Here is a 14,775-nt window from a genome sequence, read left to right as displayed (position 1 = left end):
ACAACTAAACACACTTTTATTGTGGAGATCTGTTTTATTTATTGCCTGGGAAGGCACATCCAAACACTGAATCCAACGGTTCTGATAGGCTATATAATGTTATATGCATCTACATTCAGGCAGTGCATATATTATTCCCAAGAATAAATGCAACAATAACATTAACACATTTTGTTAACCACAAAAAGATATAGCACATATGAGCACTGACAATGTGTATATGCACACTTTTAGCATAGGAGGAAGTACATGTGCACCCTGTAGTCCATACAATTTCACTGACCTTTTACACCATAGGAGACACACAGTACATTGCATCAGCAGCACTTGTTGGTTTTTGTAAAGTTCATAGAGAATATATCATGTTTTAGGTCAGTTTTGTTTATTTGAACTCTATTTCTCTCTGTTTTGATCCAGTTGCATAAAACCAGTCACGTTTGCATCCAACATTCTCTCTGGAGGCGCACAGTCTATAACACATCAGTGCGGTGAGCACCACTGTCTCCTTTGGCTGACTTCTATTTGACCAGAAGCACTGAACAACCACTTTCAAACCCATTGTTTTTCACACCCCGTGCTACTCAAAGCAGGAAAATATCCAGGCAATAGATAAGCACTGTCCATGGGCATATTAGACTGTGCTTTTACACACACCTTACTGTCCCATTATGAGACAAAGTAGCATCCATGAATGAATGTCTCTCAGTTAGTTATATGTTGAGTTTGTTATTTCAGTCTGATACAAATAGATTAAATAGGGTGAACTTGAGGAGTATCACACTTTTCTTTTGCACTTATATACTTGAGACACAACAACGTGTGAAGGTCAGAACAACCCGTCTGTGATGACAGCTGCTGTTATTTTAGAGTAGAATGAAAAATAATGACAATGTCCTTAATGTTTGCCCATTAAGATAAACACCCATTTGTGTGGAGAGGAATACACCGGTGGAATTTTTCTGTGTGATATATTGCAATTATCTTCACAACCCTCACTTGTTTTACACTCTGAACTCATGCAGGGCTTCAACATTTAGTATCCTTAGGATAGTATAAATAGCAGATTTAAAAATGGCTGCTAACATAAAAAATGATAATTATCTGGCTTCCATGTTTATTTTAGTTGGTCTCTGCAAACATTTTGTGAGCCAAATGTCCTTTTGAACTTCACTTAAGTTTCATGCAGCGATAAATTGATGAGCTGGTTATATTGTGCTTACCATTGACATGTAGCTTTTACGATTGGGATTTAGTATTAGAGTGCAGCATATGATAAAAAACGCCTCTACAAATTGGACATCTATCAGTCTATTGGAGAGACAACAGCTGTGATTGTGAGCGTTCAGGTTTGCGGTGGTATACACTGCACATTGTAATGAATATGGTTATTAGGTGGCAGAATTGCAAGTGAATAATTATGCCTCAGTCATAATATAATTTAAGTTTGCATGTGGTGCAATTAGTAATACATCCTGCATGTACATTGGCATATATTCAATGTCGTTGGCCCATTTAACACTTCCGATCGCTCAGTTTGTGAAAATACAGAACTATGACCAACCTGTCTTTTACCACCAGATCACATTACTGATTCCTAATTTTATAATTGTTGCTCCCATTTCCATGACAACCAGATCTAGAGTGGATCCAAACATTTGCTAACCACTTGAAGAAAGAGAGCATAGTATCTCTGCTGAACTTTACAGAATATTTAAGATAAAGTTGAAAATATTCCATCCCCATTTTAATGGAATTTATACCTAATGCATGTTGTGATCACTTCTTCAAACATCAATTCACACACAAACCCAGTATGAAGAGTCCTTTCAACGCCCAGGTGTTGGGTCGCTTTGCAAACAAGGTGCGATGGAGCACAGAAACAGGAACCAAAGAGTGAAGCAGACAGTGACTGCATATTTGCATCACTTCCTCTTCTCATGTGTTCTTTCTTTCTTTCCAGAGCACCAGAGGTCGTCCGCATCCTTAAGATGTGGCCCTGTTTCTAACAGCTCACAGCCGGGGAGCCTTAAGAACACATGCCAACTGCCGGGAAGGCTTTCTGCTTGGTTCCGTGGTAAAACTAGACTCTGATTTGTCAGTTATTTGTCCAGAGGTCGACTCATTTTCAGTGTGTGAAGACGGTCATTGACAGCAACTGTTTTCTCTGTGTCTGTTTTGCAGCTGTCTTTTCTAGACATGTCAGGTTCCCAGAGGAAAAACTCATGGAGGAGGGTGTTGACGGTATCAGGACACTCCATCATGACCATGTGACTTCCCTCCTCAATGACTTTCAGGAATGCAAACAGAAGGATCTGCGAGCAAAAGCCAAAATAACAAATATTGAAACAGATTGTAGCACAAAGAAGAAAAAAACTTTCACGATAAATTTTACAAATTCGCTTTTGTTCATGTCCATATTTCAAATTGCAGGTTACCTCTGCCATGCGCTGGTCCTCATCCATGGGCACAAACTTGTCACACATGCCGTGAACCAGGAGGATGGGCACAGTGAGCTCTGCATGGTAGACCTCATCCCCCTCAGGCCAGTACTGGCCACTCATCATGGCTCGCAGGACGAATGGAGACACATTGAAGGCATTGCCCTGCTTCAACAGCTGCTTTTCTTTGGCACCCTGACGGGCAAATCCAGCTCTTTTAAGTTAGGAAGATAAAAAAAAAAGAACGTCACATAAAGTTGTGATATCTTAATATCAATAAGCCATAACATGTTTTATTCTGTGACAAAAATGACTGTTGTTGTTTTTTTAAATCAGTTTTAACATCACATAATATAGCTCTTACTTGAGGAAGCTCCAGGCCAGGCAAGGTGACAGACAGTGAAGGACACAAGATGGCAGCTGGAAAATAGAGCACAAGCTCGGCTCCAGTGCTGTAGGACCGCCTCCGTTAATCATTACCACTTTGTGGACCAGGTCAGGATATTCATGGGCCAAGAAGGTGCAAAATGACACACTAGAAAATGAATGATGAAAAGTGGATTTCAGTGTGAGCTTATGCTTACTTTACAATAATTGAAAGAATAATTACAAGATAAATCCAAATCCTCACCCATATGAATGGCCGATGAGAATGTTGCGTTTACGAGCATATCTCTTAAAGATGGCACGAAGGTCCTCTGCCAGAGCGTAAAAGGTATAAGCTGCTGCAATCTGTGGGGCGGTGCTCGCTCCATGCCCCGCCAAGTCCGGTGCAATGACCTCATAGCCGAGCCGAGAAAAGAAGTCCAGCTGGCTGCTCCAAATGTCTAGAGAACCTCCGACACCGTGCACAAAGAAAAGAGCTACATCCGAGTGCGTTCCTTTGCAGCTCGAGATGTCCCTCTTTGAGTCGATTAGCACAGTACGCTTGGGCTTGCGACGTCTGCGGCGAGGAGGAGGGGCAGGTTTCTGTTCCCCAGCTGGAGGTGGGACTGCTGGAGGGATTGGGTTAGGGTCTGGAGATGAGGCCATTTCTTTGTAGTCAGCCAGTTCCACCTCTACAGTGCTGCAGGGCTCCAAATCCCCATCCTGACACTGCAGGATCTCAGAGTGCAAAACATCCCCAAGATTCTCAATTACCAGCTGGCCATTGCGGTAGACTGTGATTTTCCTCTTGCAGTGGACACTGCTGCCAGTGTCGGTGTCATTATGAGAATCCTCAGAGTGGCTGTCATCATTGCAGTCCACGTTCTCCCTTCCTGCAACCTCCTTCTCCGTTTGTACGGGCTGACGCTCTGGGATGATGTGTCGCACTCGCAGGACTCTCCCAGGTTTCACCTCCACAAACTCAAAACCATCTGAGGGCTCTGATGACTCCAGGGGCAAAACCAGACTGGCAGCCTTCCCAGTCAAGCAGCAGAGGATCCCTTCAGTGATGCTGGTCAGCATGGTGCTTCCCTGCATGAAGAAAGTCGCACAGAGAACAAATGGTCATTAAAAAGGTTTACTAGAAACACATGCAGGTGGGTTTCTGGAACCTCCGAGCCTGCTTCCACCAGCCTTTTCCCTCACTGTCTCAAGCAACATAGATAGATGCGTGCAAATGTCAACTGCTCAACAGGAAGAAACAGAGCTCAGCTTGATTCCTCCAAAATTGGATCCAAGCTGTTTCCTAGCAACAGAGCTACACTGAAATGGTTTTCCTTATCCTTTCATTAGTGTTGAGTGAGATGAAAAACACTCGAGCAGGGAGGGTGTAGACCCCGACTTACCTGGTGATGAAGCAACTCAACATGGGATTCCACATTTATTGAAAGCCACACAAACCATACTTGTTCGGAAGAGTCTCACTGAAGACTGACACTTCACAAGTCAACCTTGGCGAACGCTATTATTGAACCCTTCTACTTCACATTGGTCAGAATCAGGATGTGTATAAATAGAAAACACTGGTCACGGGGTATGACTGTGTGCATGTCTGTGACTCGTACATGTGTCTCATTACAGTGTGATCCTTTCCCAAACTACGGCTTGTCCACTGTGGATGACAAAAACAAAAACAAAAACTGCTCTTGTTTTCTTGCTCGGATCACGTCACAGCTGGGCTGTGTTTTGCAGTAGGGCAAAGAAAACATTGATACGCCTCACTTTTACTGCAGATAATCACCAACTCTGATTATCTACAGGAAACAGAGACGGAGGAGTGACATCTACAGCAAATTGCAGGGTTTTATTGTTTCCTGGTTAAAAGTGAAAGTGTGCACAATTTGAAACGTGCACATTCCTGCCTCCAGGTCAAAGAGAAGACCACTCACAAACAGCAACGTCGAGCAGGTCATAGCTGCACTTCAAACATGCACTGGGTGACAATATTGTGTGGTGCAAATAGCCTAATAAGTATATTATAAAAAATATTTTTAATGTACATTAGCAATGAGTGAGAATTCATTTTTGAATAATCTTTTCCTCATTGGACAATCTCCATTAATTTGCCACGTTGATTTAGCGTTTAGTTCAGCACAAATATCAAAATAATTGCATACGGTGTCTTTTGCACAAGAGAAGCCATAAATGCACGTGTCTGTGCAAAACGTGTCACTGTCGGTCTGAAGGTCAGGGTATCAGAGGCTATCTTGATACAAGAAGCAGCTCTATCTTTCACAAACATCAAAATAAAATCAATGACAGGGGAAGACAGAGAGTCCAGCCTACAGCTCGGTTAACATGTCACAATGCAGAACGCTTATCTATTGATCTATTGTATTTTCAGCCACTCAGCAAATGCTCTGGATGCATTCTCTGTAGCACAAAACAACAACAGCACTCAGCAGCAGCCCTGACATTTCAATGAGGGATTCTCCTCCTGACCTACTCTCCATCAATACATCAAAGCGGACGAGTGGATTGATTTCTCAATACCAAAAACCCTTTAGTCCCAAAAGGCAGAAGGTTACCCAGTCATATTGATGTAGTTGTCTGCATTGCAGAATATATAGGTTGATATGTCTACCCAGACTTAAAGTAACACACATTTGGTACACAGTGTGCTGCTCAATCCCCAAAATAAAGGTCTGGGTATGATCCAGTCTGACAATATAGTGCAATTGGGATTTTATGTTATGCAAAAACAAAATGCATGAGATGATAAATACATTTAAAACACAAACGGGAGAGACTTAAAAAACGCATCAATGCATTAATGTCTCGAATTTTAGTGGGATCTTACACAATATTTTGAAAAATACAAGTTATTTCCACAGTACAACCTCATTAATGAATACTTTATTCTCCAGCCTGTCGTGTTTGTTTACAATCAAATGCGCAGGAAAGGTTTTTATTTTATTTTTATTTTTATTCAAGTATCATTAACAGGCCTCATTAAATGCGTCGCAAACCAAATATCTTTCAGATGAATCACTCGTGACAGTTATATGTGCAGGCCCATGATTGCAACGTTTATATTATTGATGGGTCTGTTATTTATCCACTGTCACAGGACACTAACATGCAGTGGTCTGCAGCTCTTTATCGATAACATGATGCGCCATTAACACCTGCTAACTCGACCACGTAATCCAATAAATAAATCGATTTCTTACCTGCAGGAATACTGAGGATTAGGGTGACGAGAAAGCTGAACTGGATGAAGACAGTCGAGGGCCGAGGAAACGGAACCGAGAAAAACGTTGCATTTGGCGCAACAATTTGTTTACGCCAGAGATGCTGCAAAAGAGTAGACGCTCCTTATTGGCCTTTTCGGGCTGTCACTGCAGAACACGGCGGGGCTTATGTAGAAAACAAAGCATGCATGCATAAATGTATGCCAGCTACATTTCAATAATTCACCCATTACGATAAAAACAAGCGGCGGTGTTTTTTCCTCTCCTCAGCATCCATCCATCCATTCATCCACCCATCCAGCCACTGCGCACCAAGGCCGAACCCTACCCAGCCCCACTGCCCTTGAATCAATCCGCAGCAGGAACCGCAGCTTTCGGGCTGCTGAGTGGCAGCAAGCAGGACGAATAGAGGAGAGATGAGTGCAGGGAGGAGGCCAATGGGAGAGGCGTGCTGGCTTGTTGCGAAGGCTGACAGGACAGTGTGTGCGTCCCTGCCTGCGGTCAGGGAGTCAGACTCAAATGATGAAACGATGGTCCGGCTAATTGTCTAAATTAGATTGCACACGGCCACGATCAGACCTGCACGGTGTGACCAATGCACATCTGATTTTAACCCCATCTCCACTGCATCATCATTACACATTAAAACCTGCAGCTGCCTGCGTCACTGAACAGAGAAAATGACCTTTAAAATTTTATCTAATGGATTCAAAAGTCTTGTCCCCCGATGTTATCCTTGAACTGTCATCAACAAATTGGATGTGCTGGAGCAGTGCTGTGCCAGTCACTGAACAGCCTACTGTGGCTATAATGGGGCAGAGAGCCAAATGAGTACTCTCTGTTGCTGTGTAGCAGCTGATGTAAATGACACATATTGCTTTATTGCCTGGCATGCTCTGAGGTTTGGATGAACAATTCAGTGTTTCATCACGGGACTGATCGTAAACTAAATGGGCAGAGTAAAACATTCAAATAACATCACTCACTGAAAGTAATTTTTTCCTCATTTTAACACCTGGAGGGGGAAACAACATGAGCAACTTGGTGCCATATATTTGACCAAAGATAGCCATTATCACTGTGCTGGCATTTTTGTTAAACAATAGTCAAACTTTTTGGATGGCCACACAGAAATATATACAAAGGTGTATAGTGTCAGAACACTGACAAGACGCATAGAGTATATCGCTTAGTGGGTATTTTAAAGATAGGAGTTTATTTAATTGTGTTTATTTATATATCGTCACATTAAATACAGTACATATAAGTATTCACATCTTTTAATGGGGGGGCTCATTGTATATAACGCTTGCCCGGAGCCGATTAAAAATGGTTCATGGGCCACAAATGGCCCTCATGTCTTAGGTTGGACAACTGACATTGGACTCTGACGTCATTAGGTAATTTTTAGTATTGAAAGGTGTTGCTATGTCTCTATATTTTCTGTCTACATACCTGCAGGATCTCTGGAAGTTCGTGGTTTGAGCTGCCTGCCTCCATTCATCTGCAGCAAGTGGATTTATGTCCGCTTGGCTCTTGCTCTCTGTCCTGTCCTTTTCTCTCCTTTTATCCCCTAACATCAACCGGAACAGCAGAAAGTGACCACCTCTGAGCCTGGTTCTGCAGGTTCTTCCTGTTCAAAAGGAGGTTGTCCTTTCCACTGTTGATTATACTTGCTCATGTGGAATTGTTGCCTTTTTCTGTGTTGAATGGCACTATATAAACAAAATTGAATTGAACTGGATATCATCATGGAAATCGTTTCAGTGCTTGCACTGAGATAAGAAACAAGCCTATATTTGCATATATGAACTTTAAAGGTAGAGACTCTGAGGCACACACTGTGTATGCCAAAGACCCCCAATAATTCCACAGGGAACAAATACACAGACAGAAAGAAAGAGCAGATGTTACCTTGTATATATCTTTACAATAGGTTTCAATTATCAAAGGCCTATATCGTGTTCTATCTGAGCATTGTTTGTTTATTTGAGTTGAGTTTGTGTACAATTTTGAGCATCGTAAGTGTTAAAGTGTAATGCTTTTCTCTATAAGCCCGAGTGGGTTTTTGCTAGATATTCTAACTTCCTTTCCCATAAAAAGATAGGTTTGTTGTTTTAACTTGTGAGTGTAAATTGTCTTTATGTCTGAATATGTGTCACTAACACTCTGTGTTTCCCCTGTCATGGAGGGGAAACACATCTTGAGTGTGCCCTGCAACAGTAATGTTTGGTGGTCATGTGCTCATTGAGCCCTCTAGGTCAGTGACTCGGTTCCTCTTTGGTATTGTGTATGATGTTCTCTGTCTCTTGGTCATTTTGCGTCAGCACGTAGTCAATCTATGTCTGGCTGAAGGTTTCCAGGGTTCCTGAGTCATGTAGGCCTCTTCAGTATTCAGCCCAGTGTTAAACAGTGCATTCGAAGAACTACTGATTTATTGCTCTTTATTTTTGCCCAATATTACTGACTCATTTTTAAAAATTGCAATACAGTATAAATAGCCAATCTTGCTTCTCCTTTTTATAGGAGTTGCCACAGCAAGTTATTACAACTTGCACTGTAGACGAGGCCAATTTTTACTCCAAGACCATCCTTGACCTCCTCGCCAGTTCATCACAGAGCAACCACAGAGACAGATTACCACACACTCCAACATTTGCACCTATGAGAAATTTAAGGTCATCCATTAACCTCGTATGCATGTGTTTGGACTGTGGGAGGAATAACTGGAGGAAATGGATGCATGTGCACGGAGAACATGCAAACCACACCGAAGGGCATGGCTGGTATATGAACCTATGACCTTCTCGGTATGGAGCAAGTGTGTTGTGTTGTGTGATTATGATTTTATTTTTTTCTCAAAAGGGATGGTTTGAAAACATTTCAGCAGAGATATTATTAGCACAACTACCGAGGCTATTGTGATTCATAAATTGAGTGGAGGGCTGCATATTGTATAATTATTATCTACCTGTTCTAACTGTACCGACTTCTTCATGAAATGGTGAACTCTATGAAATGTGTTTTTAAATCCTGAATTTATTCTGTCAGGCAGCTATTTTCTTCAAATCAGGCTACGGCACGCATAAGACCCGGCAATAATCTTTGAACATATTGAGCAGCAGGAACTTACTCGGTGTTTTTGATTATATATACGCCAATATTCTCAGTTAACCGATTTATTTGTGAAGAATTGGGTTCGTAAACATCGTCGCAGGTTTAACCTGGAAAACAAACATCGGGGAAAAAAATAGAACGCAAATCCAGCAAGAGGCATTCCCATTGGCTGATGCCTGAGCCAATAGGCGAGCTTGTTGTAGTCAGGCTGGCAGACCAGTGACATTCACTGCTCGCATGTTCGTGTCATATCGTTAAATATTACAAAAATGAACATTATTCTGTCCAATTTCTCCCTACTGCGTGGATTAACACGTTTGAGCGGGTAAGATGGATCACGTTTTGCGACAAATACAACCCGGAAGTTTGTTAATCCTGAAGAATTAAAGCGTGTGGCTAACTCACGATGGCTAGCTAGCGGCTATTAATTGAATTAACTATTTGCCATCACATTAATTTCAAGGAGACGATGGTTATAATACTAAACCCTGCACAGTGACTGCAGGATGATGAATGGATAACATTTTGAGAGTAATGTCTGACTTTAGCATCATTTAATGCTGATACAACTCTTGTTTCCTGCAGGGCAGCAGACCTCGCAGCTCCTCACCTCAGGTCGATCAGCGGATGGACTGTCACTGCTGCACCCGGAGCAGCTGCAACTTCTGCACTCTCCAGATTGTCGGGGCCGCTTTCGTCGCAAGCTGAGGGATCCGGGGTTTTCAAGCAGGTGCCCTGGCAGTTCCAACAAATCCGCACCAAGAAAAGGGGGATGGAGTATCAGCCCAAAAATCTAAAGCGTAAAAGGACCCACGGGTGGATCAAGAGGATCAGCACCCAAGGTGGCATTGAAGTCATACTGCGGCGGATGCTGAAAGGCCGAAAATCACTCACCCATTGAGAGTCCATGTGGCAAAACCTGTAAGACCATTTAAGAAACTGGAAATGCCCCAAATGAAATGCTGGGGGTGCTGAGATTGCAGCAGGAGGACTTGTATGTCACTAGTAGGTGTGGTTTGGATTATGCAGATTTCTTATAATATAAATGTCAAGATGAGAGAAACCTGACTGATTGGCAAATTGTTTTGTCTTGGTTGTTGTGGACGTCTCTATTGATAAAACGTGTCTCCAATAAAAATACTTTTCAAAATCCCTGTGATTGTTCTATACCAGCATTTCAAACTGCTGGAGCTCACTGTTTAGTAGGTGAACGTTCTTGCACACTATTGTATCAGTGTCTTACCCAAGGAGACTTCAATACATGAATGAGGTGAGAGATGGAGAACATTGAAGGACAACCCGCTCTACAACCACTAATCAAAGTATTTTTTCACAAAGCATAGGACGAGAGTCCCAATGTACTTGAGTTACAGGCATAGCAAAAAAGAATGGGGTACTGGAGCCAATTTGAGGAAGGGGGAGGGCAGGACGTCACTGCATAAGCAAACATGTTTCAGATGGGTTTGTTTGTTTGTCGTGCTTATCTTCAACAATTGGATTGTAATCATGAATTTACCTGTGCAGTCAAGCTCATTCATTTTGTACAGGAATAAACGTTGGATTTATGTTATCCACTTTCTAATTTGCCTGTAGTTTGATAGCTGTTACACATTTCTGCCAGTGGTGCGACTGTTTTTCAAATGAACAACATATCAATGGGAATTACTCTTTGATATGTTCAAGCTGAAAAATAAAAAAGTTGCAGGGAAGAAACCTGTAAAACTACATTCACTCGGAGGTGGTGGCTTTCTGCTGTACTGATTGTGATTAGGAGATAGAAAGATAAACGGATAGGGCAAGGACAGAGCAAGAAGCAACAAACAGATTCAGAGCAGCTTCGTCAAGTTAAGCGGATCCACTTGCTGCAGACTTGATTTTACAATCCTGCCCTCATCAAGGCCCCACTGTCCACCGTCAGACCCTGGATGCAAACCACTATACCATTAATTAATAATTTATGTCAGAGTCTAAAAATACATTTGAAACCACTAGGTTATTTCTTTTTTTTTTTTTTTTTAGCAATGTAATGTGTTAATCTACTTGTATGTTTGCTTTGTTATAAAGTGTGCCACATCTAAATGTGAATCTAGAACTCACAATCTCAACAGCGTTAAATGAAACGTGCAGTGTTCCTGTCTGAATAATAGTGAGTGGAAGTATAGGAATGGATCAAATGGAAAATTCTCGACTAAATGCAGTTCCTATCTGCATAATATCCCCAAAAATGATTGAATGAATCATAATTAACTAAACACCCCGTCATTGAGCTCCATTCTATTCTATACAAAAGTCATTATGTTGTTTTCCCCGGCTCTTCATATCACACAACACCTATCACACACATTACGGAAGACCGGTTTGTTACATAATCATAATTTAACCAATCAGCGTTTTACTTTCGCCATTTTTCTTTTCCCAACTTGTCCAGCGGGTCAACCAATAGGAAGCTCTGAATTCATCAGAAGCCCCGCCCCTTGGAATGACGAAAAACAAAAATGGAGTTGGGAACTCGTAGCAAGTTAGCGACCAAATGACACTGGATTCAGTTTTATTTTTGCGTAATTACACGAGCGGTAGTTCTCTAGCTGGTTGGATTAACGCGGCGGGATCACATCTGGCACAGTTTGTGTTTTAAGGCGGTCATAAATAGGTGTCGAAGGGGTAAACAAGCCGGTGTTGTGCCTACGTCAAAGACAAACAAGGCTTAGTAGCTAGCTAGCTAGCTAACAGTAGCATCGGGTGTTTTTGGCTCTCCCGTTGTTTGGAAATGGAGAGGGTGGGTTCACCAATTCTGCTTTTGAAAGATGTTGTAACTGTACCTGCACGTGGAATGGTGTCTCATATCGCTGACGTGTTGTGTATTTTATGTCACGAGCGTCCATCGCCACTTCGACTTTACGTGTGTTGATGTTTACGCACTTGCTCATCGATTTGTTCGTTATTTTTCTGTTCGGTTTACAGGGGGACTTCCTGAAAGGGCTGCCAGTTTACAACAAGAACAACTTCAGCAGGTTTCACGCGGACTCTGTGTGCAAAGCATCGGTGAGCGACGAATCATGCATTCCAATGTCCATCTAAACTTTTCATGCTAGTCATGTTATGTGTTGTTGATCTGTCCAAAACGTGGATGTCGATGTTGTTTTATAGAACCGTCGACCATCAGTGTATCTCCCAACCCGGGAATATCCATCAGAGCAGAGTAAGTATCAAGTTAAACCACCATAAAAAGCTCTACATAGAGCGACATACTTCTGTTTCTTTCACTGTGTCTCGCGTGATCCTGTCAGTCTTTGTGTTGTTTCCCCACAGTTATAGTAACAGAGAAGACAAACATTCTATTGCGATATCTTCATCAGCAGTGGGACAAAAAGGTAAAGGTGTTTGATCATTACAATGTAAAAGTGAAAGGTAGAGTTGCTGCTGACACAACATTCAGCATTAATGCTTCTTATCTTGGATGATGCAGCAGCAAAATCCTCTCATATCAATCTGGTAGTAGAAATGAGACGTCTGCCAGTAGACTTCTCATGTCATCATCTCTGCTTTCTCTTTTCTGTTACCAGAATGCAGCAAAAAAGCGAGAACAGGAACAAGCGGAAGGGGAGAACACAGCACCTCCACGAAAAATAGCCAGAACAGACAGTCGGGAGCTGAATGAGGATTCGTAAGGAGCGGGGCTGTGGATGCGCACGCAGCAGAGACTTGGTTGCTCAATGAAATGCACACAGCGATGCAGACCATCTGTTTGCAAACCTAGGCCTTGGCACTGAAGCACTCACGATTGGATACATTTCAGACCATAGATGTCACATTGGTCTTACTGCTCATATTTTAGTCCAGATTTCCTCTTTAATCAAAACCTTCTTTCCTCAATTAGCGTTCTGCGGTCGCAATGCACCTTCACTTCCAAGAAGCTACACTTCTGTCCCAGAGTTGTAGTCTGTGTTGTCTTGAAAATACCATACATCTACCTCTGTAGCATCAGTCCTTCTGGTTTGTACTTACTAAATGCTCATGCAGATTTCTTTGGAATAAGCTGAGGGTAAATCCATTGTTCCATTTCTCTGTTGCCATAGATACAGTAATCAATAGAGTTTCTGAGTTGTGCATGTTTTGTGTTGTCTTATCCATCTGAGAATTTGGTGTCCTTCTAATGTTATCCAGGCTGACTGTAATTACAATAGTTGATGTGCTTTGGAGTGGTGGATTGGGTTGAAAAGTCGATTCAGGGTTTCTTTAAGGACTTTTCTGCAGAAAAAAAGGCCTGAAGCACTCATGGAAATGTTAATTTTCTCCTTTCTTGTTCATTGCCTTAAATGGAAGTGATTTTTTTATTATTTTTTTTTTTATTTCACTATGTCTTAGCGTGCCCCTTGGGTTACATTTTCGTTTCAGGAAGATGAATTACTTTAGTCGAATGGATGCAGACTTTAGTCCGTAATCAAATCAGAGGATGCAGATTCTTTTTGCGTAGTGTGACCTGCAGGGGTTTGTAGCCATACTATTAATTTTCTGCTCAATACTTAAAAGTTCACCACCTCATAAGCATCACTTGCTAGGCTGACACATTTTGGAATCAGTGATAAATACAGGTGAACGTACACTTTAGTTCTATCAGTGTATTAGCGCCTCGTGATGACCGGTGGTGTTGCTGTAAACGTGTCCTTTACACTTACTTCAATAGGTGGTTCTTGTCTGTTTTTTTTGTTTTTAGTTTTTTTTTTTTTTGAGGTATTTGGACTAATAAGATTTCAACAATGGGGCTGAGCACACACTGCTGCATGTCAAGTGTTTGACTTATCATAGCTCTCCACAAACCTTTGTATATTTGTACAGTATGTATATTGTGATTGGTCTGAACTTTCATCGTGTAACAACACAGGCGTGTTCTTGATATTGTTTCCCCCAGGTTAACTTTGAACTTTTATTTCGATGGAGTCATACCGGCCAGAGTTTGGCAGCATAAATATTTTTCCTCTGAGGGGACTCATAAACCAAGATTTTACATATACATTGTAGGATGTCACTAGAGGAATGTTCTTATTTATTTTCTAGTTACACCTCATGTCGCTTCTTAGCTCGCTGGCTGTTTTAGTGTCTTTTCCTTGAGATGATGTTCCTGGACATGATGCGCTGACATCCACTAATTCAAAGGGATTTCACAATATTTCCTTTGTCCTCAAATGATTCCCTGAAACGTGCAGATGACATTAATATTTCACAATTTGGCCAAACTATGATGAAACGGCATGGGAACACTATGAGAACGCAAACAGTTCCTTTTAGTTTTTGCTGAAGTCTGTTGGTTGCGAGTTTGGAAATGTACATTCATATTGTCTTGTTTAACACAAGCGGTAATGTAAACTCCTCAAGGGAGACGTGCAGTCTGATCATAGAAGAGCCTGCGATTTTAACTTTTGGCAAATGGCCTGCATCCCGTGTGAATTAAAATGGTCGTTCTTTTGGTTTTTTATTTTGCTTTGAGTTAATTGTGTAAATGTGACGTCATTGTCGGATCCTATTCTTGTATAGATGATAAAAGACTATAACTTAAGGCATACGGTCTCACCTCATTTCTCACGCAATATGTGAATGTTGAA

The 14,775-nt window shown here is 41.7% G+C and overlaps 2 protein-coding genes across 3 annotated transcripts; one reads left to right on the top strand and one right to left on the bottom strand.

Moving 5' to 3' along the window:
• abhd8a (abhydrolase domain containing 8a) lies at positions 1-6,397 on the bottom strand. 2 transcript variants are annotated; one of them, XM_080459475.1, is made up of 5 exons: positions 6,038-6,397; positions 3,070-3,896; positions 2,803-2,973; positions 2,436-2,652; positions 1-2,312 (listed from the first exon to the last, which is right to left on the bottom strand). In XM_080459475.1, the coding sequence occupies exons 2-5, from the start codon at positions 3,885-3,887 to the stop codon at positions 2,100-2,102; spliced, it is 1,419 nt and encodes a 472-aa protein (XP_080315601.1). In that variant the 5' UTR covers positions 3,888-3,896; positions 6,038-6,397; the 3' UTR covers positions 1-2,099. The 2 variants fall into 2 exon arrangements, with proteins under 2 accessions (XP_080315601.1, XP_080315602.1); XM_080459476.1 differs by lacking the exon at positions 6,038-6,397 and adding an exon at positions 4,211-4,297.
• Positions 6,398-11,641: 5,244 nt separating this feature from the next.
• Positions 11,642-14,732, top strand: LOC308111193 (DET1- and DDB1-associated protein 1-like). The gene is made up of 5 exons (XM_080466004.1): positions 11,642-11,951; positions 12,137-12,217; positions 12,323-12,374; positions 12,485-12,546; positions 12,739-14,732. The coding sequence occupies exons 1-5, from the start codon at positions 11,943-11,945 to the stop codon at positions 12,841-12,843; spliced, it is 309 nt and encodes a 102-aa protein (XP_080322130.1). The 5' UTR covers positions 11,642-11,942; the 3' UTR covers positions 12,844-14,732.
• The last annotated feature ends 43 nt before the right edge of the window (positions 14,733-14,775 follow it).

This window comes from Lipophrys pholis (assembly GCF_963383615.2).
Source record: "Lipophrys pholis genome assembly, chromosome: 1".
NCBI lineage: Eukaryota > Metazoa > Chordata > Actinopteri > Blenniiformes > Blenniidae > Lipophrys > Lipophrys pholis.
This window is presented reverse-complemented; position numbering and strand designations above follow the sequence as displayed.